Consider the following 26,324-nt stretch of genomic DNA (forward strand, 5'->3'; position numbering starts at 1 on the left):
TTTGTGTGTGTTGGCAGAGTGTTGGCAAACCTAGATAGCCGTGTGTATGCACTTTAATGATATAACTGGGTCGCAGTACCCATCAAAAATTTGTAAACGTAATTCATTTAATTGTGCACATACCTTACTGAATATTTTCACCGCTTTAAATAGTAAAGCTTTAAAAGTTCTTGCCGTATTTATGGCATTGTGGTGAACTGACAGTAAAATGGATGAAGAATCTTTTATATTCCCAATAAAATATCTGGGTGAAACATGTCATAAAATGGTGCTTAGAAACATACAGTTGTTAGGTAACTTGATAATTGCATATTTTACATTGAAATACTTTTATTATATCTTCTTTTTTATTAGAAATTTTATTTGAAAGTGTATTTTCTTTATGACATTGAAGAAGTAAATGAGCGTGCTATCCACATGATGGTAAGTGGCTACTGCCGCTATAGACATCTGTAATCAACCCCAAATTACTATCTAAGGTTGGTCGCACATGCGTTTCTATCCCAGGACTAAGTTGGAACGCCTCGGAAAAGTATGAATCAGAATAGTTCTTAGAAATATTCTCAATAAAATTAACCATACTTTAAACTTTAAACAATCTTTAGCTGAATTAAAACAAACCACATTTCTAGCAATGAAATTTCTATTGATGAAAATATAGATTGGGGAAACCACATAGAAAATGTATGTCATAAATTGAACAAGTTTAAATATGCTCTAGTGAGGCTACGACAAACAGCGAGTCTTGATACAGTTCTCACTGCCTATCACGGCTACATCGCTTCAGTTCTACGATATGGTCTCATATTGTGGGGGAATTCTAGCCATGTAAATCGAGCATTCCTAGCGCAAAAAAAAGAGTGTTCGAGTTATTTGTGGCGCGGCGCCACACGACTCATGTAAGCCTCTATTCAAAAAGCTGAATATATTGACTCTTACATCAATGTATATACTTGAAGCATGCTTGTTTGTTAGGCACAACCACGGACTATTTAAAACTGCTGAACAATTGGACCTACCCTAGAAACACCAGACGTGGTCAACGTCCTCCAGCGAAACGCTTATGGAATGTGTGTTAAAATATATATAGTATAACGGATGACATTAAGAAGGAATCATCTAATATTTTCAAACCTAAATTAAAGACATATTTATTATTGAACAATATTTATAATATAAATGACTTTCTATGTAACTGATTCTATTGACTTTTTTCTTATTATTTTATTTTCTTTGACAACTATTTAATTTGCATGCTACCGTATTGTTAGCAGAATAAGAGACCGAAATTTTTGGAACACCTAATTATGTACCTATTCTATGCAAATAAATTATTCTAATTCTAATTAATTCTAATAAAACTTAATTATTATTGGTGTTAACCGTGAAACTAAGAGTACCAGTGAAGAGTACGAAAAAGCTTTACTTAAAAAAATGAATATCAATCATCAATATTAATCGTATTATTTATAAGTACTAAAGAAATGTGAATGAACCCATTCCCCAGTACAATAGTGACACATTAAGCTGGTCCCACACTTGTGCGGGCGCGGCGTTCGGTTCCCAATCGGCTTATGTTGTTACAACAGCGGTCAGTGCACTAATCGCATGGCTTATAGAATCACTATCGGTATAATATATCGGTAATAGTGATGTAACAATTGACCTAAAATGAACTACAGTAACGTCCGAATTGAAAGAGCTACATAATGAAAAGGTACAACGGCAGATTTAAGTTATAATTGGCAGCATAATGTTTTAGGTGAAAATAATTTTAGAATAAGATTTGAAAGTGGTAAAATTGTTTGTGGTTCGTCTCTAAAGACTTCATCGTCACACTTATTTCTGGTTAATAACAGCAGTGTTAAACGCTGCTGTGTTCTGTACTCTTACCAGGAGTTCCAAGTTCTGACACAATCCGCTAGGGGCGCTGATTGGAAATTATATGGGCAAATACGTAAACAAATACCAAAACAGTCATATTTGTCAAAACGTAAAAACTCCTGATAAAGATACTGGTTTAAAGGGTGGGGAGACATTCTTATCAAAGGCTTTCCAAGTAAGTGCTCAGGGGCAGCAATGCGTCTGTGGCCGATAGCTCCAAGTCTTATCTCAGGTTGATTACAGATGTTCATGGAAGACACTTACCATCAGGTGGACTACATAGCTACACGTTTGCTACTTGAATCTTATATAAAATAAAATATGAAGGTAAATATTTTTGAAGGTGGTAGAACCCTTTGTGGTTCGACTCCGGCGGCACCACCGCCACACCTATTTCTAATAACAGCAGTGTTAGGCGCTGTTGTGTTCCGGTTTGAAGGGTGTGGTAAGGGAGACAGAATTTTCCGAGGCGTTCCAGCTTAGTCCTCAAGGGTAGCGGCGCATCTGTGGCCGACCTCAGGTAGGAATATCTAATTCTATCTAGGGTTGATTACAGATGTCCATGGGCGGCAGCGGCCACTTACTATCAGGTGGACTGCATGCTCATCTGCTACTCCAATATTATAAAAATATAATGTGAGTGGAAATCATAAATTTATAGACAAAAAATGTACCATTACAGCTAATTACAAGTTTAATTCAGATGAACACTTATTTTAAAATTAGAATTTCATTAACAGGCTCTTAGAAATGTTCCTATAGTAACAAGAAACTTGAACTTAACTTAATTCTGAGACATACTAATTATATTTTGATGATTTACTTATTGTAATTATTAATTGAACAACACAAATAAACATGAGGATAATTTTTAGACAACTATGAAAGGTGTATTATTCGAGTGTATTACGCAAACTGCTTGACGGATTTTAACATATGAGGTGACATTGGATTCGTTTAAATTGTGGGAGTGACCCATATTCGTTATCACTTTTTTCTACCAAATATCAAAATTGGTCAATTTCTAATAAGCAAAAAAAAATGTCAATCTGTGACAGGAAACAAGGAAGATTGAATATTATTAACGGCCGTTAAACTGCTTTTTTTAAACAATTAGGGTTTTGGTTTCTATAATAAATATCGAGTAAGTTTAATTTTTATTTATCAAGCATTTTCTTCAAGGACTTCTTCCTGCAAGAACTTTCTTCAAATAAAATAGGATAAAATGTTGAAAACGTAACTTCAAATGAAATAAATATTCAAAGGCATCCCATATAGGACTTCTTACAACATTTCCTGCAACAAGGGTAAGTCCGCATCCTTCCTCTCTTCTTCGGTTTGCGTTTATGACTTTCTTTTCCAAAAACATCAGTTTCGCTGCTAGTCTTAAGATTTGCGTGATATCTTCGTCTATAATTCCTTGACCTTTTCCGGCAGCCGAATCTTGGACATTTCTCCAACAGACCAGAGAGTAGTAATCGTTTGTTTGCTAAATATTTTTCTCTTATTTTCGCCTTCTCTAACTCCCTCTGTACGAGCCATTCGTCCAGCCTCTTCTGCATCTCTAGTCTGCTCTCCATCATTTCCTTCAACTTCTCCTCTGTGATCTTCTTTCCAAATAAGACCTTCTTTATATCAAACGCTCCACTCATTGTTGTCTTTAAGTTATAATTTATCTGTCTTTCAATTTTTGGCACATTTTCTTTATTTTTAGAATGTCGCATTGTTCTTCTATTCTCTAACTCTGAGTTTGAATCTTCTTCCATTAGTTCTTTATTCTGCGCTTCAGTTTCGTTAATCTTCTGCATCTGCTGTTTTAGTTGTAACATATAATTAATTCCTTGAACATTTTGTGTAGTATTTCCCTTTTGGAGCAAACTCACGCTGTCGTCTATAGCGGCATGTATTTGTTTTAACAAATCGCTCTTCTCTTTTTCTAATGCTTCTATCTCTTTTTGTTTCGTTTCATTTTTGTGAGATACGACTTTACTTATTAGAATTATATTCATTAATACGTGAACTTTAAAGTATTTCATTTTTCATTTTCTTATTTTTTATTAATATTAGTTTATATAGTGGAACACGTGCACTTTAAAACTTCATATAAATATTTATTTGTTGAAAATATTAAAAATCAATACGAATATACTTTACGACTTCAATAAAATTTCAAAACACCATTTCTCATTTCCACATTTATACTGGACAATAACAATATAACTGAATGGAGGTGCATTTTATATAGAATAATATAATAATAATTATTAACGATATCGTTTGATTAAGTGGTCACCACTTGAAGTTTGTCACGCAAAAGATTTCAGATACGTTCCACAATGAGCCAGTTTAACGCAACTTCTAATAACAAAACAATTTATGTTGTTGTACAACATTTTTTTTATAATATACAAGCATACGAGCACTGCAGTCCACCTGAGAGTAAGTGGCTACTGCCGCCCATGGACATCTGTAATGAACCCTACATAAGACTAGATTCCTACCCGAGGTCAACCACAGATGCTCCGCTACCCCTGAGGACTAAGCTGGAACGCCACGGAAAAGTATGTCTCCCTTAATACACCCTTCAAACCACAACACAGCAGCGTTTAACACTGCTGTTATTAAGAAGGAATAGGTGTGACGATGGTGCCGCCGGAGTCGACCACTGAGAGGAACCAACTTACATTTACTCAGCTCACATAGCGGAAGCCTAGTGTTGAGCTTTGATTAAGTTTACTATACAACCGTCAACCAAAAAAATTGTAGCAGCAACATTACCTTCCATAACATTTTTACACGCAAAATTCAGAAATGTCTTATCTTGACGACTGTACAAAGAGAACATTTTTTAAATAACAAAATGTAAAATGGAAAAAGGAAAAAGAAAGGAAGGTATAAATAAGGGAGCTGAATGCGATATCATTAAACTAATCACGCCGAAATCACTTCGTCCGCGCGAGTATTTTTTATCTTTTTATCTGTGACAACACTCGACACTTCGGACTTTCCGCCCCTACGACATGATCTCGAAACTTCGATTGTAGTAGTCGAAGTACTCGATTGTAGATCGAAGTTAGTATAACAAAACACGGTATTTATGGTACAACAGGACAATGTTGTTTGACAATACCTGTAGTAAGCATACCTGTTTCTAAAAAATATTTTAAAGTAATTGTGGAACAATGTTGGAAACATTTTTTCAATTTTGCGGGTAATTTTGTCTTAAATTAGTTCTGGCCTTATTAAATATAATTTGTTTACAGTTCTAGACTAAACAAGGGGATTTTTGTTGAGTTTGTTCAATATTCGTATCGTACATATCTAAGTATATCGCGTCCATACATCTTTTTGCCCGATTTTTACTTGTTTAAAAGATGTGTGAAAAGTATTTAATCTTTACGAACTATATATAATCTATAATAATAATAAATGCATTTAAATAAATACATACACAACCCCACGCATTCTATTGCAGTACATATTGTTAATTTATACTATTACTTATCGAACTTTTCTGGTTCACACCTCATACCTACTTTACCTTATTTATCCCTTTACACCCGAGATGATATGAGCGTGAGTTTCACTTTAAAAAAATCCCACGTGATAGCTTCTTATTTTTCGAAACGCAACCGATGCCGATCGATCGTGAGGAGAGTATCGCACGTGATACCGGCTAAGTGAGCGGGGTGCAGGCGGTCAGTTGTGACTTGTGCTAGGGATTCGTCCAAAGATGGCAGATTTTTTCGACCCGCGCACTGTCACAGGTATATAATTATTTTTGGTATTAAATGTTTAGTATCTATCATTAATTATAGCTAATTTGAAAGCTAAAAGAACACTAAATACGTGGAATTTAGTAGTTTATTCGATTAACTTGCAATTTAGATACAATTAGGTTGCAAATTTCAACTGTTACGATCGTGTGCCTACGGTTGTTGGTGCAGAATAACGTTTGATGAAAATGCTTTTATTGCTATTACCAGTTATGTGTAAGTTTCGTCAATATCAATTTTGTTTGTTTCAATTTTAGGGGTACATTTAAATGATGATCAGATTTTGCCAGTGCGGGGTGAGGAGAAATGTATCGGACATTGAAGATCTTCATGAAAGTGAAGAGCTTCAACCAAATAGATTAGAAGAGTTTCAATTTGAAGAATTGTGCCCTGAAACAGATCCAGAAGCACATGCAGACCCTCAAATAGAAACTGACCTAGAATTGGATCTGGAACTTGAGCCTGAACCTCAACCATCTACTTTAAAATCATCCCTAGAAATTTCTCGCCGCCGAGCATCTTCACGTCCAACACATCGAAAAAAAGCTAGGAAAAGAATACGTTTTCTGTCTTGAAAACGTCTATACATCCCTACCAACATCTCCAGTAAAGTTTCCAAAGAAATATTTTTCTTAATATTTTAATTATGAGGCTCTTGATATGTAACCAGATGCACAAATTTATATTATCTAAGAAGAACCGGTCGAAAACTTAATTTAATTGCAATAGATATGGCTAAAGTTTTCTCCATCTGCATTATCATTGGATGTATTCCCTAGCCAAGAATACCTACGCATTGGAGACCTGGATTGAAGACGGAGGCAATAACGGAAGAAAGAAGAATGTTGATTTTCATAGAATTACGTAGTTTAGGTTTCATTGCCAAGACAGATTTTTTATAAAGACTAATGAAAATAAAGACAGTGATGTTAAATATCTCCAAATTGTTTTAATTTTCTAATATTTTTTGATAAAAATCTAAATTTTTTTGCAATTTTCACGATCGTGAGTGTGACAGTTCCCACCGGAGACTCACGATCGTGTGGGTCGATTTCTGGATTAAGTATAAACTCTGGATTTTTTTTCGTATTTTTTGTGGATCCCTTAAGCTATATAAAAAGCCGTAATAAACGTTTTGAATCGGAAATTGCGAAAAAAAATCTTCGGGTGGAAAGGGTTATACTACATAATACATTTATTATTTTCATTCTCGACAGAAACTCGAAAGTACCATAGCACCAATAATAAGAGCCACAAGAGCCATTACAGTGATGACCGCGCTTATCGCCGCCTTGTTCCTTCACTTTTGTGAATCGTGTTCACACTGTTTATGCCGCTGATGGCTTGTTTGGGCCCTTAGCGCCCTTTGTACAGGGCCACTAGTATTAACATTATGGCTGTAATCTGTTTAGATCCCACTGGTGGACACGAAACACAACCTTTTACTATTTCAATCTAAATATATATAACTCAAAGGTGACTGACTGACATAGTGACATCAACGCACAGCCCAAACCACTGGACGGATCGGGCTGAAATTTGGTATGCAGGTAGATGTTATGACGTAGGCATCCGCTAAAAGGATTTTGATCAATTCTACCCCCAAGGGGATAAAATAGGGGATGAAAATATTACTTCGTAATGCGAGCGAAGCCGCGGGCAAGAGCTCGTATCATATAAAACTCCATATATGAGATCCACTCGAAATTGACCAATTATTAAAATACACGTATATTTTATGTCTTAACGTATTCCAAAACGGAAAGGTTTAAAAAATCGTTCTAAACACCTAGTTATAGTCCGCGTAAAACTGCTAGTCCGCTCTGAATATAGAAATGAATTGCGTCGCCATAGTAAATTGTATGACTACACCTGCTCGCAACAACTTCAGAGCGGACTAGCAGTTTGGCGCGGACTATACCATTATATATTATAGTGCATAAACTCAACTTAAATTTTAATTTCTGTAAAATGGTATTGTTTCACTAAGTACAAATCATATTTAAACTTCAGTATTGCAACAGAACAAATGAAATCAATCAGAATTTCGCAGAAACTGTTCAATTTTATTGCTTATCCGCCACTTTCGGCCTCAATTTTTTCCATTACACCCAATTAATATTGAAGGGCGGATCGCCTTTAATAAATTTTCTTTTAAAGAGAAAATCTCTGATAATTTTCGTCTAATCTATCAATTGTGATGCAATATGGCGTTCGGTACTAAATGGAAGTGTTTTATGAAGCTCAAAGCTTCATTCACGATATGGTATAGTGATTACTAGAACTATCAGGCTTGCAGTGAGCTCTAGGTTCGAATATCGGTTGAGCAATAACTATTTTTTGAAAGCATTGATGTAGCAAAGATTAAAGGTGGTGGAACCCTTTGTGTTTCGATTTCAGTTTCACCACCGCCACACCTATTTCTGCCCAACAACAACAGTGTTAAGCGCTGCTATGTTCTGATTTGAAGAGTGTGGTAAGGGAGATATTGGGAGATTCCAGCTTATTTCTCGTGAGTGACAGCGCACTTGTGGCTGACCCCAAGTAAGTATGTCAATGGGCGACAATAGCCACTTACCAATCAGGTGGACTTCATGCTCGTCTGCTACTCCTACATTATAAAAAAATCCTCGTTTGCATTGTTTATAAAAAAGCTCCGCTGTTTATACATGAAATTTACTAAGACGTATGAAATAACTACTAAATTAAATTTACCTACTGAGATAATTTCTGTCCTGCTTTACTGCAAAAAGTTAGTAACTGCAGCTTCAAAGACAGTTACTCCTTTCAGTTAACAAAGTACAAGTTATCTGTTGTTGCCGTGTAGCGTCACTACTGTAAAACTTTCAACATTCGTACAAGTAATTATGATGTTTTTATTGTACTTTTTAACAGTGGGAAATCTCAGATTCGAGTGTTGATTTCCTCTCTTGAGTTCTTTTTATACATTTTCTGTGTTACAAGTGATAAAAGTCAACACAAGGTGGTAGTAGCGTTTGCGGTTGGACTCCGGCGGTATCATCGCCACACCCATTTTTTGGTATACACATATTCTGATTTGATGGGTGTGGTAAGGGAAACATGATAAGTTTTTTTATAATATTAGGGTAACAGACGAGCATGCAGTCCACCTGATAGTAAGCTACTGTCGCCCATGGACATCTGCAACCCCTTTTTTTTTTTTTTTTTTTTTTTTTTTTTTTTTTTTTTTTTGTTTACGAGGGGGAAACCTTCAAAAGGTACCCTATGCCGTGGGAGCGGCACGGAGTTATGTGGGATTCTTACCGCACTAAAACCCCCCCGGTGGCCGTCCTCGGCGCTGCGTAGAGGACTCCGGGATCTCCAAAGGAACGCAACCGGAGTCCTCTTAGCGCGTTGCCCCATCGGGCTCTGCCCAGGTGAGCTTGATGCTCGCCACACCGTCTGGTGGGCACGACGGTATGCGACCACACATACCGCCGTCCTTCCCGGGGTCACTAGCCGGGCGGTTCGAGCTCCCACTCTTGCCGCCCGCAACCCCGGAAGCCCCTTTTAGTCGCCTCTTACGACAGGCAGGGGATACCGTAGCCCTATTCTGGTCCCGGAACTACAGGGACACCGCGCCGGTCGGCGTTATCTACGCCCGCGGCGACTCCTCCTCCGAGCGGGTTCAGCGCGCTCCCTAGCTCGCTCGGCGTCTTCCTTCGCGGACATGACTATGTCGCAGAAGGTGATCATGCCTTCCCAGGCTTCGCTGCGCTGAACCATCGCCCCAACAATGGCCGCTGGAGACAGGTCCGGTCCCACTTTTGACACGAGGATTCGCCGCTGAGACTCCCACGCTGGGCAGTACTGCAGCGTGTGCTGTGCGGAATCCTCGTGGTGCCCGCAATGATGGCACTGGGCCGTCTCCTCCCTCTGTATCCTGTTCAGATACTCACCGAAACAGCCATGTCCGGTGAGTATCTGGGTCAACCTGAAGGTGACACGACCTTTGGCAATGAGCCAAGCCCGAAAGTTCGGTACGATAGCATCGACCACCCGTTGGCGTATGTTACGTGGTTCCAATAGCCGGTCTCGCCAGCACCTCAGAGCGCGCCACCTGGCTCTCCTCCGAAGCACTTTGACCGCTTCTTCAGTGAAGGGTTCAGTCCTCTGACGGAGGACGCGGATCTTATTAAAGACCCGAGCATCCATATCCGCCAGAATGTCTAGGGGCGGAAACCGCCCCAGGACTGTCGCCGCCTCGTACGATATGGTACGATACCCCCGGGCGACTCTGATCGCGATCGTACGTTGCGCGGAGTTAAGTTTCCGCGCAAGACGCCGGCAGCCAGACAACCTGTCCGACCATACCGGCGCCCCGTAGAGGGCGATCGAGCGTATCACACCCGCGTAGAGGCGGCGGACTTCTTCCCTTGGTCCCCCGAGATTTGGCAGCAGTCTGTGCATTGCACCCGCTACCTTATGAATCCGGGGGACAAGACGGTCAAAGTGCTCGTTGAAGCGCCAGCGGCCGTCCAGTGTTAGGCCGAGGTATTTCATATACCTGCCTATCCGGACGTCCGTATCACCGACACGCACTGAGGTCTCAGCTGGTACGATACTCGGCCTGCGGCCGTGGAACCACATCGCCTCGGTTTTATGGGACGCTATCTGGAGGCCCAACCTGTGGATGTTCTCTACGACGCGTGCCACCCCGAGCTCTGCTAGCCGAGCCGTTCTACTGAAACACTCCCCTTCAGTGAGGACGAGGGTGTCGTCGGCATAGCAGACGATGCTCACTCCATCCGGGAGCACCGTTCTCAACACCGCGTCGTAAGCGATATTCCACAGCAATGGCCCCAGTACCGAACCTTGCGGTACCCCGCGCACGACGGTCCTCCCGCGAACGCTTCCATAGCGGCCTGGGAAGCTGACGCGTCTGTCCGACAGATACGCCTTCAGGACATTCCGCAAATAGGAAGGCACCTGATGGGCAGACAGCCCGTCCATAATCGCACTCCAGGGTAGAGAGTTAAAAGCGTTGACTATGTCAAGGCTAACCGCCAAGACTACTCTACCCTGGGAGATGGCCTGCTCTGAGAGCGTGCGGACTCGGAGGATCGCGTCGACAGTCGAGCGCTGCTGCCGGAAGCCGAACTGGTTTTCGGACAGGTCCGGGCCGTGGCATGCAAGATGCTGGCTAATCCGAGCGGAGATAATCCGCTCGAATAGCTTGCCCGCCTCGTCCAACAGGCAGATGGGTCTGTACGCTGATGGAGAGTCTCGAGGCTTGCCCCGTTTGTGCAATAGTACTAGCCTCGCCCGCCTCCACTCTGAAGGAAAACTTCCGTACTGGAAGCAGGCGGTGAACAGTCTTCGCAGCCTCCCCTCCAGCACTGTCAGCGCTAAGACCCAAGCCTGCAATGGGATTCCGTCCGGCCCCGGTGCAGTATTTCGCTTCGACATGCGCTTAACGGCACCGTCGAGCTCGCTCTCCGTCACCGCCAACTCCTCCGACCAGGTGCGGAGATCTGGCAGCGCCGCGGAGAAACCCGACTCGTCAGTGGTTCCTGGGAACAGGCTGTCCACCACTGTGTCGACGAAAATCGGGTCGAGGGTTTCCGTTAGTGGAGGCACCCATGGACGTAGCCTACCGAGCACCATCTTATAAGGACGCCCCCATGGGTCTCGGTCCAGCCCCTCCACGAGTGCACTCCAGTTCCGGGCCTTGCTGTCGGCGATAGCGCCCTGAAGCAATATTGTTGCGGCCCGGTACTCTACGTACTTCTCCTGCAATTCCGCGGCGCCAACCGACCGGCGTCGCCGAGCCCGAGTGTACTCGCGTCGAGCTCGCAGGCAGGCTACGCGCAACCGTGCGATGCGCTCCGACCACCAGTACACAGGGCGTCTCCAGCCAGGTCTGACACGCGGCATCGCGGTTTCGCAGATTGCCGTCATGTCATCCCTGAGCCGGATCGCCTCCTCTTCGGGATCGACCTGGGCATCCCCCTCAGCGGCATCGGACCAGTCCACGACGTGGGCAGCAGCGACGAGCAAGTCCCGGTTGAGACGCTTTCGTGCCCACCGACGCGGATGGTCGCTAGTCTGACGGCGTGTGTCAGCAGCCGGGAGCTGCAAAACTACGTCCAGCAATATGTGGCGATGGTCAGACAACGTGACCAGGTCGTCGGCCACTCTCCAGTCCGTGACCAAGCGCTCGGCAGAAAGAGTCGCCCACGAAAGATCAACAATCGACTCTCCCTGCCAACGCACGCACGTGCTGACCGAGCCACGATTAAGCAGACGTAGGTCCAGCCCGGCCGCCCACTCGAGAGTTGCTCGTCCCCTAACGCTGTCACGCCTGTTTCCCCAGGCCCTCGAATGTGCGTTAAAATCGCCGAGTACGATTACTGGGCGGGGAAGACAAGAGCGTACACAGCTTGCCAAACGGTCGAGAAACGTCTCGTATGTCGCCAGACTACAATTGGGAGAAACATAACACCCCAACACCGCGAGGGGACCCCACTCCACCGCGACTATGCCCCGCTCGGAGTGAAGTTTGGAGCATGGAGGATCTCCTTCGCCACCTGCCCAGTACACGGCAACAGACTGCACCTCGTCTCCGACCCATCGCGGATGCTCTGGAACTCTGTAGGGCTCCGCCACAACTGCCAAGGCAACCGAGCAGTCCACGAGGCATTGCAGGAGCAAGTCCTGCGCCCCGCGGCAGTGGTTCAGGTTCCCCTGGAGGATCTTAAGTGACGGAGACCTATCCATCAAGAGTCCATTGCTTCCACTGTTGGACAATGGGACGAAGCGCTTGAACGCGCAGGCCCATCTGTCCGTGTTGAGCCGGCAGCCGTGACCGCTGTCTCGCTCGCTCCAATGCCCCGGTGCTTTCGCTTCGGAGGCGTACACCTCCTCCCACCGAGCCGATGGTCAGCTGGGCGACCAAGGTCAGCACACAGGGCGCAATTTGGTGTCTGTGCCCTGCATTGGTTCGCCCTGTGTCCGGGCTCCCCACATACATAGCACAGTGCACTCCTGTCTTTAGTGCTGGTGCACTGGTACCGTGCATGACCCATCTCGAGGCACCGGAAACATTGGAGTGACCTAGCAGGTAGCGCCTCCACTCTCGCTGACACCCAGCCCACGAGGAGTCTCTTTGCAGCAGCCAGCTTACGGATAGCCGTAAGAGGACAGCGCACCCAAGCTGTTCCTAAAGCGGAAGGTCTTCTCCGGATATCTCCGACTTTGACGTCGCTGGCAAGGCATCCGCAGGCCTCGGCGACGGCGTTGGCGACGTCTTGCTGGGTGACGGAATCGTCCAGATCCATCACCCTGGCCTCCCCTTGCTTCGTGGGCCTGGCCACCCTGACGCCCAACTCCGCGACAGCCTCCTGCAGCTTCCGTGCCAGGGCGTCAGCTTTCCCAGCGCAGTCCTCGCCGGAAACCTCCAGGAGAAGACCGCCATTAATGGCTTTCTTCTGCCGCAACGCGGGAATGCCTAGGTCGGCAAGATGTATATGACCCTTCGCGGTCTTCATCACCTCTGCATAGGTGATCTCCGACCCCTCGGGCACCGTGACTGCCACGGCCGCCGATTTCGGGACTCGCGGAAGCCTAATCGCCTTCTTTTTGCCTGCCCGCACTGGCTCGGCTGGCCGAGCTACCGATGGCTGTGCTGCTTTTATTGCAGGACGCCGTCGGGTGACACTTTTCCCTCGTCCGAGGCTCGGGAATTGTCTCCGATCCGGTTGCAAACCGACAGGGCGCCGCTCCTTTGCTCGGGCTTTGCGCCCGACAACCGTGGCCCAGGTACCCTCCTGTGCGGCCGAGGTGGAAGCGCCTGGAGGCCGCATCGGCGTTGTGACCTCTGGGAGTTGCGGAAGCTCAACTTGTGAGGCCTTCTGCCCTAAAGGAGGCCGGACCGCTCTCCCCGGGAACAATTCGTCCCTAAAGGATGCCAGCTTCTGGTCCATTATGAGCCCAATCCTTTCCATCAGAGCTTCCTCCTTGTTCGTGGCTTTCCTCGGCTCCGAGGGGCGAGGCGGCTCAGACCTATTCGGGGCGTTCTTACGTCGCAACTCGTTCAGTTCCGCCGTAAGGGTGTCAACCTTATCGTGCAGAACAGTAAGCTGGGAACGTAGCGCCGCGTTCTCCTGCTCCAGGTGTGCAGTGGTTACCCGCTGCACTACCTCTGACGCAGCTGCCTGCACGTGACGCACGGCCAAACGGATGGTTCGCACCAAGTCCCCTTTTAGGTTGCGGGAGCTGTCTGCCGCCTTTTCAATTACCTCAAGGTTCTCAGTTATCCGGGAACCTAGGTCTGCTGTGGGCTGCTGGGTCATCACTTTGCCTAGTTCCTCTGCACTAGGCAGGGATGCCTTCGGTTTGGTCTTGGCCACCGGGACCAGAAAATCACCATCTCCTGCCGACGGGGGTTTCGCCAGTTTCTTTTTTGGCCGCTCGCTTCCGCTATTTGTCGCCGTACGCGCTCTTTTACGAGCACCGACCGACATGGCTGTGGACTGTTCTGACACTCCTGACGTAAAAGAACAGTCCGACAACTCATCTGCGTCTGACGAGACGACTGGTGTAGGTGGAGCTACTGACCTACCTTTAATTTGCCGCGTTTTCGTCCTCACCGCTTGTACAGCGGGCAATTTGTCCTTCTCGCAAGCTGATTCAGAGTCCAGTATGGGTAAGCGTGGGTCGTGTTGACGGAGGTCGACGGATTGCCGACCTACGAGGCAGTTGTTGCCCCCCCCAGAGTACGAGGGGCTGCCCTCCGCCGTAGCAGAGGGGTGGGATTCTCCCTTTCGGGTACCCACCTGGGGACTACTTTTACAACTAGCCTTGTCCATGTTATTTGCATCTTTTTTAAAGGGGTGAGCTCCCCTAGGCCGCTCTTAGTCTGGTCCTTCACCCTTCGACTTCCGGTATGAGTAACTCTGCCGTATAGCCTCTGGGATCATTAGGACACACAAGCCCCCCCACCACGACAAGGTGGCAGCCCATTCGGGGGGGACATCTGCAACCCCTAAAGATTACATTTCTACACCTGAGAACTGAGCTGGAATGGCTCGAAAAAGTATGTCTCCTTTACCACACCCTTCAAACCACAACACAGCGCTTAACACTGCTGTTATTAGGCAGAAATAGGTGTGACAGTGGTGCTACCGAAGTTGAACCACTTAGTGTTCTACCTTACATTATCCTCGATATATTGTCCTTGAGTGTAGCAACGCATCTGTGGTGTTAATAAAAATGATTATTTATATATATCTTTACCTCTCAAAATTAATATGTTCTCTACTTTACACGTGTAAAACGAACGTCCAACAAATAAGCACATAATACGTCTTTTGGACACGTCATTAGTCTATGAACGGAGCACTAATTGCATTCCAGTTCCCTACTCTACCGACTCTACCTGTTCCCAAACTCTACCTACGGTCTTAAGCTCTACTTATGTTCCCCTTCGTTATTGCTCTTGACAAATACTAGTTGTAAAGAGCTATAAGTTAATTTACTCTATATTTATCTAAACTCTATGTAGAGTCTTCTTATAGTTATAGTATATTATATTTCTAAGTAAAAACAATCAATAATAATAAATTATAATGAAAATTAATTGTCAGAATTGAATTGGAATCTAAATTAATTTGTAAGCATAAGGATTTAATGTAAATTTGCACCAAGACTTTTAGGATCAATCGAACAAAAAAGTACGATTCGGATTTGAATCGATACCGGAAATTGATTGTAACCTCCTTCCATACTACAGAAGACATGTTAAACTGTACGCCTCAGTTCTAATTACCTGAAAGCAACTATCAAATTTCAGAGGCCTTCATTATTGATATTTTATGAAATTGATTGAAAAAGTTTGTTTTATTTACACTTTGATTTTTGCTTCATCATTGGGATAGTTTTTTGTATAACATAGGAGTAGCAGACGAGCATGCAGTCCACCTGATGGTAAGTGACTAATGCCACCCGTGGACATCTGTAATCAACTCCAAATAATCAGAGACCTGAGGTCGGCCAAAGATGCGCCGCTACCTCTGATGACTAAGCTGACACGCCTCGGAAAAATATGTCTCCCTTATCACACCCTTCAAACCAGAACACAACAGCGCTTAACACTGCTGCAGGAATAGGTGTGGCGGTGGTGCCACCAGAGTCGAACCACAAAGGGTTCTACTACCTTCAGCTTACTTCTACTTCCCAAGTTGTGGTTAGAACTGTTTGCAGCAATGGGACAAAATTTCACATCACCCACATTGATAATATTGCTGCAATAACTATTCGAATCAAATATAAATTCCTTGGTTCGTGCAATTCAATTTCACAGCAACTAAGCCCGGCCAGCTAATATAACGAAATATTAATTTACTCTGCAGTGGTCACAACTCTGTTCTATATAAAATGGTTTGACTATCTGTCCGTATTACATTAATAAAGGGAAAAGGGAATGTACTTTAATAAGGTTTTTATTCATTAAAACAAACAACAAGCTGTCTCATCATCACCAACCCATTGCTGCCCCACTGCTGGGCACAGGTCTCCTCTCAAAATGAGAAGGATTAGGCCATAGTCCACCGCGCTGGCCAAGTGCGTATTGGTGGACTTCACATACTTTTGAGATTTTTTTATAAATCTCTCAGGTATGCAGGTTTCCTCACGATGTTACCCTTCACCGCTTAGTAAGTGATAATTAATTTCTAATATGCGCGTGTCTGGAATTTGAACCTCGGACCCCTCGAACGAGAGGCCGAATTTCTTAACCACTAGGCTATCACTGCTTTTTTGTCTGCTTGTCTGTCAAACCGTCTACCTCATCATAAATAGTGAAGGTGGTAGAAGTCTCTGTGGTTCGACTCTGACGGCACCATCGCAACTATTTCTACCTAACAACACATCTATTGCACATCTATTTCTGACTAACAACAGCAGTGTTAAGCGCTGCTGAGTTCTGGTTTAAGAGTTGTGGTAATGCAGACATATTTTTCTGAGGCATTTCAGCTTATTCCTCAGAGGTAGCGGCCCATCTGTGCGGCTCACCTCAAATAAGAATATGTCCTATCTGAATATGTCCTAATCCTATCTGGGCTTGATTACAGATGCCCATGGGCGGCAGTAGCCACTTACCATATGCTCTCCAAGCTCATTTACACTAGTTTCATAACGAACAAAGTCACGGTATATCTTAGTGAAGACATTCAATTTCAGCTGTTATTTACCGAAGCTTTGCGATTCCGGACTGTTATTTGAAATTTAATTACGGGAATCGGTAAGGAAAGTCAAGATACAATAAGTTATGGATTGGTTTAATTAAGATAATACTTTAGTTTTGACAATTGGCTTACAAGGTGGTAGAATCCTTTGTGGTTCGACTTCGGCGGCACCACTGCCACACCTATTTCTACTTAATAACAGAGTTAAGCGCTGCTGTGTTACGGTTTGAAGGCTGTGGTAGAAAGACGTACTTTTCTGAGGCGTTCCAGCTTAATACTCTAATTTTATCTTAGATTGATTATTGATTATGAGCAGCAAAGTTCTATCATCTTCAAATGATTATATGATGGCAGTAAATCCTTAATGTCGGTATATTATTTTCTACTTTAATAAAAAACAATACAAAATTACAAATTCATTTTGACGATGTAATAAAACGAAAATTGCAACTCGGCACAATAATATGTTTGACTCATGTTTTATTCGTCAATTACTGATATAAAATTTAATGGCGATGCTGCGATAAACCCAAATCTGACAACATGGCGTTTTGTAACTGACTGTTATAACACTTGTTTCCGATTTAAACCGCAATCAATAACTATATTGTAATTTTATATGCAAATATTTGTATTATCTACTAATATTATAAATGTGAATGTGAGTTTGTTTGTTACACTTTCATTTCTTAACTAGATAACCGATTGTCATGAAATTTTGAGCACACGTTGTCAGGGGCTTAAAAAGGACATACGGTACTTTTTATCCCGAAAAAATTGTCCTTGACATTTCTCTTTTTTCGAACTCACAGGCGTGGAAGTTTCCTCACGATGTTTTCCTTTGCCATTATAGCTTAATTTTTAAAAATCAAAGAATGGGATTTGAACCTTGGACCTCCCGACTACGAGACTGAAATTCAACCACCACGCTATCATTCTTTGAATTTAGATCTTTCTAATTTATATTTCGAAAAATTTCGGTTCAACTGATGATGATTACGTAGTCAGTCATTCAGTCACTCAATATTCCCCCACCGTTCTGTAGTGAATGGCTACAGTCCAAGCGAATAGGATTGTCCTCTTACAACTGCTCATTAACCCTTCAGTTTTAGTAATGTTCACGGACTGTACTACAACTCCACAATTCCATCCCTTAACCAAACTTACACTTGCTTCCACATCCATTGCTGCTTTAGTGAGGGGGGTGCAAAAGCGATATCATGCGTAGCGAGCAATGGACAATGCATACGGATATTGTGAACATAAAGTAGGGAAATAACTTCGATAGCAGAGAAGTGGTACAGGGTCTACATCAGCGATGCCACGCAGGTAATTTCACGAACAACTACCGTTTTCGTTGGAAGCGAAGTCTTATACAAGTATAATGATGACTTGAGAGATGTATTTGTCGAACTTTTTTATGACCCACTGCTGGGCATTTCTGACCACAACTAGGAGAGGCTTGGCATAGTCTTCTGACGACCTGCGTCGTGGAGCGGTTACCATACCGACTGAAGCGCAAAGGGTCCCGGGTTCGATTCCCTGTCGGACAGATATCGGAATAATGAATTTGGATATCCGTTCTGGATCTGGGTGTATATGTGTGTCCATGGCACACACGACACAGAAAATCCTAGTGTGAGACTGTGAGTGTAAAAAGCGTTTTTTATTTTTTCTTGACAATAACACAACAACACCTCATATGTTAAGATCCGTCAAGCCGTTTGAACCATACCAAAGAATGAGATATACATACAAAAAGTAAGAAATAAGTACCTAAGTTAGATTGTGGTTCGATCATTTACCATCTTCAATTGCAATAAAAGCTTTAAATAACGTTCCTACAGTATATACTGCATCGGAGCATTTGAACCAGTCTAACTTGAACGTTACTCCCTTAAGCATAGAGAACAAATGTCACGCCGTCGTGAGTTGCTTACCGGTCGATCGGTTTTGTATTACAGACATATGGGGCTAGTTTATTAAGAGCACTTTTAATTGCTTTGTTTCAGCTCTTTCGAGATAAATTGCGCAATATACTAGAGCTTGTTATTCAAAGTAAGCTGCTATATATTTTGTGTAATCTTTTAATGTATATAATGGGTCTTTTACGCTATTAAATGGGAAATGGGACCTCTCGTTTTGAAATCGAAAGGGAGAAGAGTTAGTTAAATCACTGTGAAGTATTAGTTATATCACATAATAGTTTTGAAGGTAGTAGAACCCCTTGTTCGACTCAGGTGGCACCACCGCCACATCTATTTCTGCCTCATAGCAGCAGTGTTAAGCGCTGCTGTGTTCTGCGTTGATGGGTAAGAGAGACGTACTTTTCCGAGGCGTTCCAGCTTTATCCGAGGTAGTAAAACCAGTTGTTACTATGGGAAGAACCCTTTGTGGTTTGACTTCGGCGGCACCACCGCCACACATTTCTGCCTAATAACAGCAGTGTTAAGCGCTGCTGTGTTCCGTTTTAAAGGGTGTGGTAGGGGAGATATACTTTTCCGAGGCGTTCCAGCTTAGTGCTCAGGGGTAGAGGCACATCTGTGGCCAACCTCAGGTAGGAATATCTAAACCTATCTGGGGTTGATTACGGATGTCCATGGGCTGCAGTATCCACTTAACATCAAGTGAACTGCAAGCTCGTCTCCTATATTATTAAGAAGCACTATGATGGGCTCGGTGAGTGCTACATTCAATTGTTAAATGAAGTTTAAATAAATACTTTTGTTACTAAGACTACAATTAGGTTATATTATTTGGTATCTCAATTTATAGATTTTGGTTTACAGTCTAAAAAAGTACGATGCTATCTGCTTGTTGTACAATTAGAACTCTGGTTGTAGTAGGTCTCAGGTTCGAATACCGGTGTAATGTAGCGTTTGGAGGTTAATTGAAAGGTATATCTTAGCTTTATAATACAGTGTTTAGAAAATTTAAATGATCCATATGCTCAAAAAATATTACCCTTTGCATTTGGTTTAAAAATATATGTAACTCATACAAAAGACAACTTTAAAACCATTCTTCAAACCAAGATTTGAACTTCAGTAAAGAGTAACTTGCAAAACCAGTGTAAAAACAAAGCAGTTGATTACAGCCAGTTACTCAGATTGTAGCGCGCCGTGTCGACACTCGCTCAAACTGAACTTAGTGAAACGACTCTTTCATTTTTATATTAATTGTTATGTACAGCTTCCATAAAGAGTTACTTTACTAATAAATAAGAGTACTTTTATTTGCTAATTTGATTGTCTAGATTTGCAATAACAGAGAAATCGCCAAATTATTGCCTGCTTTGAAGTTGCTTTTTTAAGCTTTTCTTAAAGAGTCAAATAATATCATAACGTTTTAGCAATATGCACCGTTTGTCGCCTAAGACGATATACTTGTAGCCGCTATAGATGTCTATAATCGAAACATATCAGATATACGTTCCTACCTCAGAAAGATAAAATGGTTAATAGCGAATCTCCAAAACTATCTTAAACCATGCTTTGAACTTCAGTAAAGAGTAACAAATGCAGTGTAAAAACAAAGCAGTGATTACAGCCAGTTACTCAGATTGTAGCGCGCCGTGTTGACACTCGCTCAAACTGAACTTTGTGAAACGACTCTCATTTTATATTAACTATTCTGTGCCGCTTCCATAAATAGTTATTTTAGAGCTTTTATTTGCTAATTTTGATTTGCAAGACCAGAGACACCGTATCATTTCCGGATATGACCAATTTTTTTGCACCTTTATTGAAGGATCCATTAATTAATGGTTTAGGAATAATATATATCGTTTGTGGCTGTCAATACCGCTCCTTTACCTTGTAATCCAAAGAGGTCAGAAATTTGTTGCTACCCCTTCTTTTTTTTTTGTTTTCAAGGGGGAAACCTTCGAAAGGACCGTAGGAGCAACACAGAGTTATGTGGGATTCTTACCGCACTAAAACCCCCCCGGTGGCCGTCCTCGGCGCTGTGTAAAGGTCTCCGGGATCTTCAAAGAAACGCAACCGGAGTCCTCTTAGCGCGTTGCCTCGTCGGGCTTCTCCCAGGTGAACATGCTCTCCACACCGTCTGTTGTACACGACAGTATGCGACCACACATACTGCCGTCCTTACCGGGGTCACTGTCCGGGTGGTTTGAGCTCCCACTCTTGCCGCCCGCAACCCCGGAAGCCCCTTTTGTTCGCCTTTTACGACAAGCAGGGGATACCGTAGCCCTATTCTAGTCCCGGAACTACAGGGACATTATTGCTACCCCTGAGGACTAAGTTAGAACGCCTCTTAATAGCATCACAGTGTTTATCACTATTTTATAAGCTCATTATTCCTGAAAGACTACTTTACATAATAAAAAAATCATTAACAGCTCCATTCTTTATATTCCCTGACAATCCATTCTATGACATCTTATTCTCTAAACAATATAATATTTTTTTTTATTTTTATACAGTTTTCCGCCAGATTGCTACCCACCGGCAATCAAATAGACTCTGTTGAACATAAAATAATTAAAATGTGTGTTGTTTTGAAATTATACCCTTACAGTTGTTTTAAAATAGGAATAAGTTTGAAGGTGGGGCCTCCAAAGACGAACCGCGGGTTCTCCCACCTTTAGAGATCATGTGCCTTTATTTATGTGCTTACACAATATACCCAGAAGGGCAAGTAAAGGTTAACATAAACAGTTACAATTCAATAACCAATACCTCATTAATTATTCAGCCACGATTCCCAATCGCACAAAAATATGAAATCAACCGAAACACGACATCAATCATACGACAATTGAATCACCCCCCACCCCTTTCCTGTAAACTCGTTGTGTCAATTACATTCGCCGCAAATTTATCTAACAAAGCGCTTTGCGAGAAACAATTATTGCTCCCGACGACGTTTCCGGATCGAAACGACGTTTACATATCACGACTACGATGTAAAAGGGCTTTAAAAGTATACGACTATGTATGAGAATGGGAAATTAATATCAGAAAACGTTGTCTCACATTAAAAGGCGTAAACTTTCACGTAGTGTGCGTGTTCGAAAGTAATTAAATACTTGAAAATTAAAAACAACATTTAAGAATTTTCTATGGGCAAAAATATTTATTATCAAACAGACAAATAAACAATATTCACTATATCAAAAGGCATTGCCTTTGATAGACATCTTTAACTCATTTCATAAATCTAAAGTGCTCAATCACAAATGCATGTATATCCTGAAATCTAGATAAAAAAGCAATGTGAAGTGGTGTCTTTCTTACCCTCATACTCTAACTCCCATACTCTTAAAACCAGAACCAAACATAACAGCGCTTCAGTGTTTTTAGGTATAAGGCGGAAATAAGTGCCGCCATGTCCCTATTCCCGTCAAAAGGTTCCATCCTTTGAAATCAATAAATCGTCTACTAGGTCTTAACTAAACCCTTACCGCTATACAGTGATACAGAAAAGGGTTGGTAATAAAATGAAACCCTTAAAAGTGAAATATGTGAGCAATGTGACGCCCTACGATTGTTTCGTTTCCGTTGCATCCGCACGCAATGCTAAACTGTTTTGCTGTAGTGTTGGCATCTTATTTTTAAAAAGCACCGATTGTTACTGTTTGCACTTTTTGATTAATGAAAAAAATGAAATTTTTCTACATTGACAAAGCGATAGGCTAACTTACAATCGAAAACATAGAAAGTGAAGAAATTTTCACTTCCGAGAATTCTTAAAAAGAAAGAAGTTCTCAAGGTTTCGTTAGGTCTACCATCACGTTTCCCTGTAGTACCGGGACCAGAATAGGACTACGGTATCCCCTGCCTGTCATAAGAGGCGACTAAAAGGGGCTTCCGGGGTTGCAGGCGGCAAGAGTTGGAGCTCAAACCGTTCAGCAAGCGACCCCGGGAAGGACAGCGGTTTGTGTGGTCGCATATCGCTGTAATGACCAGGGGATGTGAGAGGAGCGTAAATTGCTCCACAGGGCAGTAGTAGTAGTAGTAGGAGGACTCCAGTTTTGTTCTCTTGGAGATCCCGGAGTTCTCCACCAAACGCCGAGGGGGTTTTTTAGTGCGGTAAAAGTCCTACATAACCCGGCGTCACTCCCATGGCATCGGGTACCTTTTGAAGGTTTCCGCCTCGTCAACAAAAAAAAACGTCTACCATTGCGACTTGCCAGCGACACCGCCAGTACACCGTGGCTGACCTTCTTACTGTAAAAGGAAATCCGTGCACGGTTTAGAGACCAATGCACACTATTGATATTTAAATTTTGAAATTTTCAAATTCATTAGTTACACTATACGTACAACGTGGCTTACAATAATTTTTATTTTTCAAGCCGTTCACATCACTAGCTTCAATACCCTTCATATTTCCGGGACGATATCGAAGTATCCGCTGTGCTCAAAGCTTACATCTGTATAAATAACTTTTAGATGCGATTGATGTCATCTGTTTGTTTATGAGTAATTATAACTATTCAAGGTGATTCCAATCTAGTTATTCGCACTTAAGTGAAATGCACAAGCCTTAACTTTTCTCAAGAACATGAATAGTTAAATGTTTATGCTAAAGATAATTAAAAACATATTTATACATTCTCAAATCTTATTTCTTAATTATTTATTTGATTTCTCTTTTTGTTCTTACAGCTGTAAAACTCTTTATATCTCAGTGCTGACCGGAATCTCTCCCAAAACGGGCGAAAATCTGGAATGTACTTACATTTGCACTCAACCCCAAATTAGAGTAGCTTCCTATATGGGGTTTGCTTAAGATATGTTACTATCCTATCGCTAGTAACTACTGGTCCTACTACCTCGGATAAATATGTCTCTCTTACCACACCCTTCAAACAGTGCTGTTATTAGGCAGAAACAGGTGTGGCCGTGTTGCTCAAGAGTCGAACCACAGAGAGTTCTACCGTCAAACAATCTATAGTTAAACATATAAACATGCTCCGTATCAAGCTGTTTCAATGCGTAAATCCGTGGCTCATGGTTAGTCATCTAATAAATGAGCGTCGACTTCGGCGTCTTGCTCTAATGCATTAAATTTATTCACGCGCCCGCCTTCACCACAGGCGGTGAGGATGAAGTCATAAGAGGCAGCGGGTATTTTTTATGCTAACCGAATATTTATTTATTATACGAGTAAATGCGATTCAAATTAACGTTGTGTTTAGTTTAAACTTCAAATTTCAATTTAATTTTAATGTAATTTGCTCTCACGTTTATTACAAATTAGCAAATGGAGTTACAGCTACCGATGACAGTCACTGAACAATATATAAACAAGGTAGAGAAACTGCTGGAAGATTGGGAAGTTAAATATAATATGAAAAAGAGGGCGGAATAAAAGAACAGGAATTTACTTTTAGAGTAGAGAAGTAATCATCTAAAATAATTTATTGAATATACTGATAGTACTTGTGAAAAAAATGTAAGAAGCAACAACACTCAATTTGTTTTTTTTTTATAATATAGAAGTAGCAGACGAACATGCAGTCCATCTGATGGTAAGTGGCTACTGCCGCCCATGGACATCTGTAATCAACCCCAGATAGGATTAGATATTCGTACCTGATGTCGGCCACAGATGCGCCGCTACCCCTGAGGACTAAGCTGGAACGCCTCGGAAAAGTAAGTCTCCATTGCCATACCTTTCAAACTAGAACACAGCAGCGCTTAACAATGCTGTTCTGAGGTAGTAATAGGTGTGGTGGTGGTGGTGCGAACCGCAAAGGAGATCCTTGTATGGTAAAATACGATTCTATAAACGAGGTTACCAACACTGCACAGACCAATCCTTGATAGGAATCCGACAAGCAAACAAACGTAAGGTTATCATTTTACAATAGAAAACAGTCATACATGAACACATGAAGTTAACATGCTTGATGAAAGAATAAATTTAGGTGCAAAAAATGGATGAGTATAGATTTCAAAGGTCTGTCGTATGATCTTATTACGAAACGACAATGAAACTTGACATAAAGAACCTTTGTTTCAAAACATTTTTTGTGCTCTTTAGCTGACTGTATTCTAGAAATTGTTATAAACTTTCAGTACAGATTCACAAGTTAATTTAGAGGCAAATTCATTTCCAACATAAATACGGTTTAAGCGTACGAATGGAATTCTAAAAATTTAAAAACAATAAAAAGAAAAAGTAAACGCATTGGAAATAAAGTCTAAAATCCCAAATCGTTACAATTGAGCTCCAGTAATTGAAAGCAGTCCAGCCTATTACCAGAAAAAACTATTCCAGAATAAACGAAATGGACCCCAACAGACATGCTATTTTTAACTTCTGCGATTTGGGTGCTTTTCGAAAATTGAGTGAATCACTCCTCCTTCCCTTTGTCGTAAGTATCGGCAATCTTATGCCTGTTATTTATAATCAATCTATCCAATGTTTTGCCTATCAAAGATCGAATAACTATGGCACACGAAATTGTTAACTTGCGATCGACATCAAAAAATGGATACACTGATTATTGATAATGGGTGCAGGTGATTCAGCGACTGAATACATCAAGCTTATAAAACGCATCGCTAATTTTGATAGTAGCATGTCTGCGATAACCAAAATGCATTTTTTTCATTCCAAAGCAAATTGACTGTAAACGGTCGAAATAAATTTTACAGCGGTACGAAATGCACTTGGGTTTTTTAGAAAAATATTCACTCAATGAAACATGTATGTACGCTGAAATGTTTATTCAAAATATTTTTAACGGTTTCTAAAAAATGATTTGCTTTTATTTTTGGAACGAAGTGTTGCTTTTTGGGAGCTGTTGTTGCGTTTTATTACACGTGGAATTTTAATCACTAATCACTTTACAATATTGTTTTGTTCATTAGCACTTGAAAGATTCTCTAAAGAGACTCTAGTTAATTTGCTTCGCACTTACCTCCCAAAGAAACCACTTATCGCAGTAGTCACCACGCTAGGTTATTTTAGACGTATACGTCTGTATATTATTGAAATAGCAAGCGAGTATGCTTTCCACGTCATGGTAAGTGGCAACTGCAGCTCATGAATATTTTAATCAACTCCTGATAGAATTTGAGTACTATTAGAGATCGGCCGCAACCTCTGAGTACCTGATAAGAATGCCTCTTACAAAAGACTCTTACCACAAGCGTCAAACCGAAACTTAGCAGCACTTCACACTATTGATGTAAGGCAAAAGTAGACATAAAGTATAGGGTACTTCAGAATAGGGTACTTTATTTTTAAAACACTCAGATACAACACACACACTTACATATTATACGTATTTTAAAGACAAGAGACAGTAATCAGCATTATTAGCAAAAAAACTGTAGATAAGAGTATTAAATTATAAATACCCGCTACCGCTTATGACCGTATCGTGAGCCTTTCAACGTGTCTTTAGGACAAGTCTCGCGATTTCCGGCTCCTTTCATGAGATCCTTTCAAATCTTCTAACAGCTTCCGTTGTCAGTCA

At 42.0% G+C, this 26,324-nt stretch overlaps 2 protein-coding genes and 1 long non-coding RNA gene across 3 annotated transcripts; 1 reads left to right on the forward strand and 2 right to left on the reverse strand.

The window, feature by feature from the left end:
- Positions 1-3,143: 3,143 nt before the first annotated feature.
- On the reverse strand, positions 3,144-3,893 carry LOC140745764 (uncharacterized). The gene has a single exon (XM_073077659.1). The coding sequence runs from the start codon at positions 3,891-3,893 to the stop codon at positions 3,144-3,146; it is 750 nt and encodes a 249-aa protein (XP_072933760.1).
- Positions 3,894-5,609: 1,716 nt separating this feature from the next.
- LOC140745956 (uncharacterized) lies at positions 5,610-6,596 on the forward strand. Its single transcript, XR_012102728.1, has 2 exons — positions 5,610-5,651; positions 5,918-6,596. It is a non-coding gene; the product is annotated as an uncharacterized LOC140745956 (long non-coding RNA).
- Positions 6,597-9,945: 3,349 nt separating this feature from the next.
- On the reverse strand, positions 9,946-14,491 carry LOC140745766 (uncharacterized). Its single transcript, XM_073077660.1, has 3 exons — positions 12,653-14,491; positions 10,224-12,542; positions 9,946-9,981 (listed from the first exon to the last, which is right to left on the reverse strand). Exons 1-3 carry the CDS (start codon positions 14,489-14,491, stop codon positions 9,946-9,948), a joined length of 4,194 nt encoding a protein of 1,397 aa, XP_072933761.1.
- Positions 14,492-26,324: the final 11,833 nt, after the last annotated feature.

The sequence above is a fragment of the Epargyreus clarus genome, unplaced genomic scaffold, assembly GCF_041222505.1.
Source record: "Epargyreus clarus isolate Ecla_fem2 unplaced genomic scaffold, WU_Ecla_fem_2.2 ptg000011l, whole genome shotgun sequence".
Lineage (NCBI taxonomy): Eukaryota > Metazoa > Arthropoda > Insecta > Lepidoptera > Hesperiidae > Epargyreus > Epargyreus clarus.

Excerpts from the sequence above, each read along its gene's own strand:
- LOC140745766 (XM_073077660.1), bottom strand. The coding sequence starts at position 14,491 with ATGGACAAGGCTAGTTGTAAAAGTAGTCCCCAGGTGGGTACCCGAAAG. Across the intron at positions 12,543-12,652 it reads ACAGGAGTGCACTGTGCTAT|GTGTACGCCTCCGAAGCGAA; the intron begins GTATGTGGGGAG and ends CGGTGGGAGGAG. Across the intron at positions 9,982-10,223 it reads TCGTACCAGCTGAGACCTCA|GTTGTCTGGCTGCCGGCGTC; the intron begins GTGCGTGTCGGT and ends ATGGTCGGACAG.
- LOC140745764 (XM_073077659.1), bottom strand. The coding sequence starts at position 3,893 with ATGAATATAATTCTAATAAGTAAAGTCGTATCTCACAAAAATGAAACG.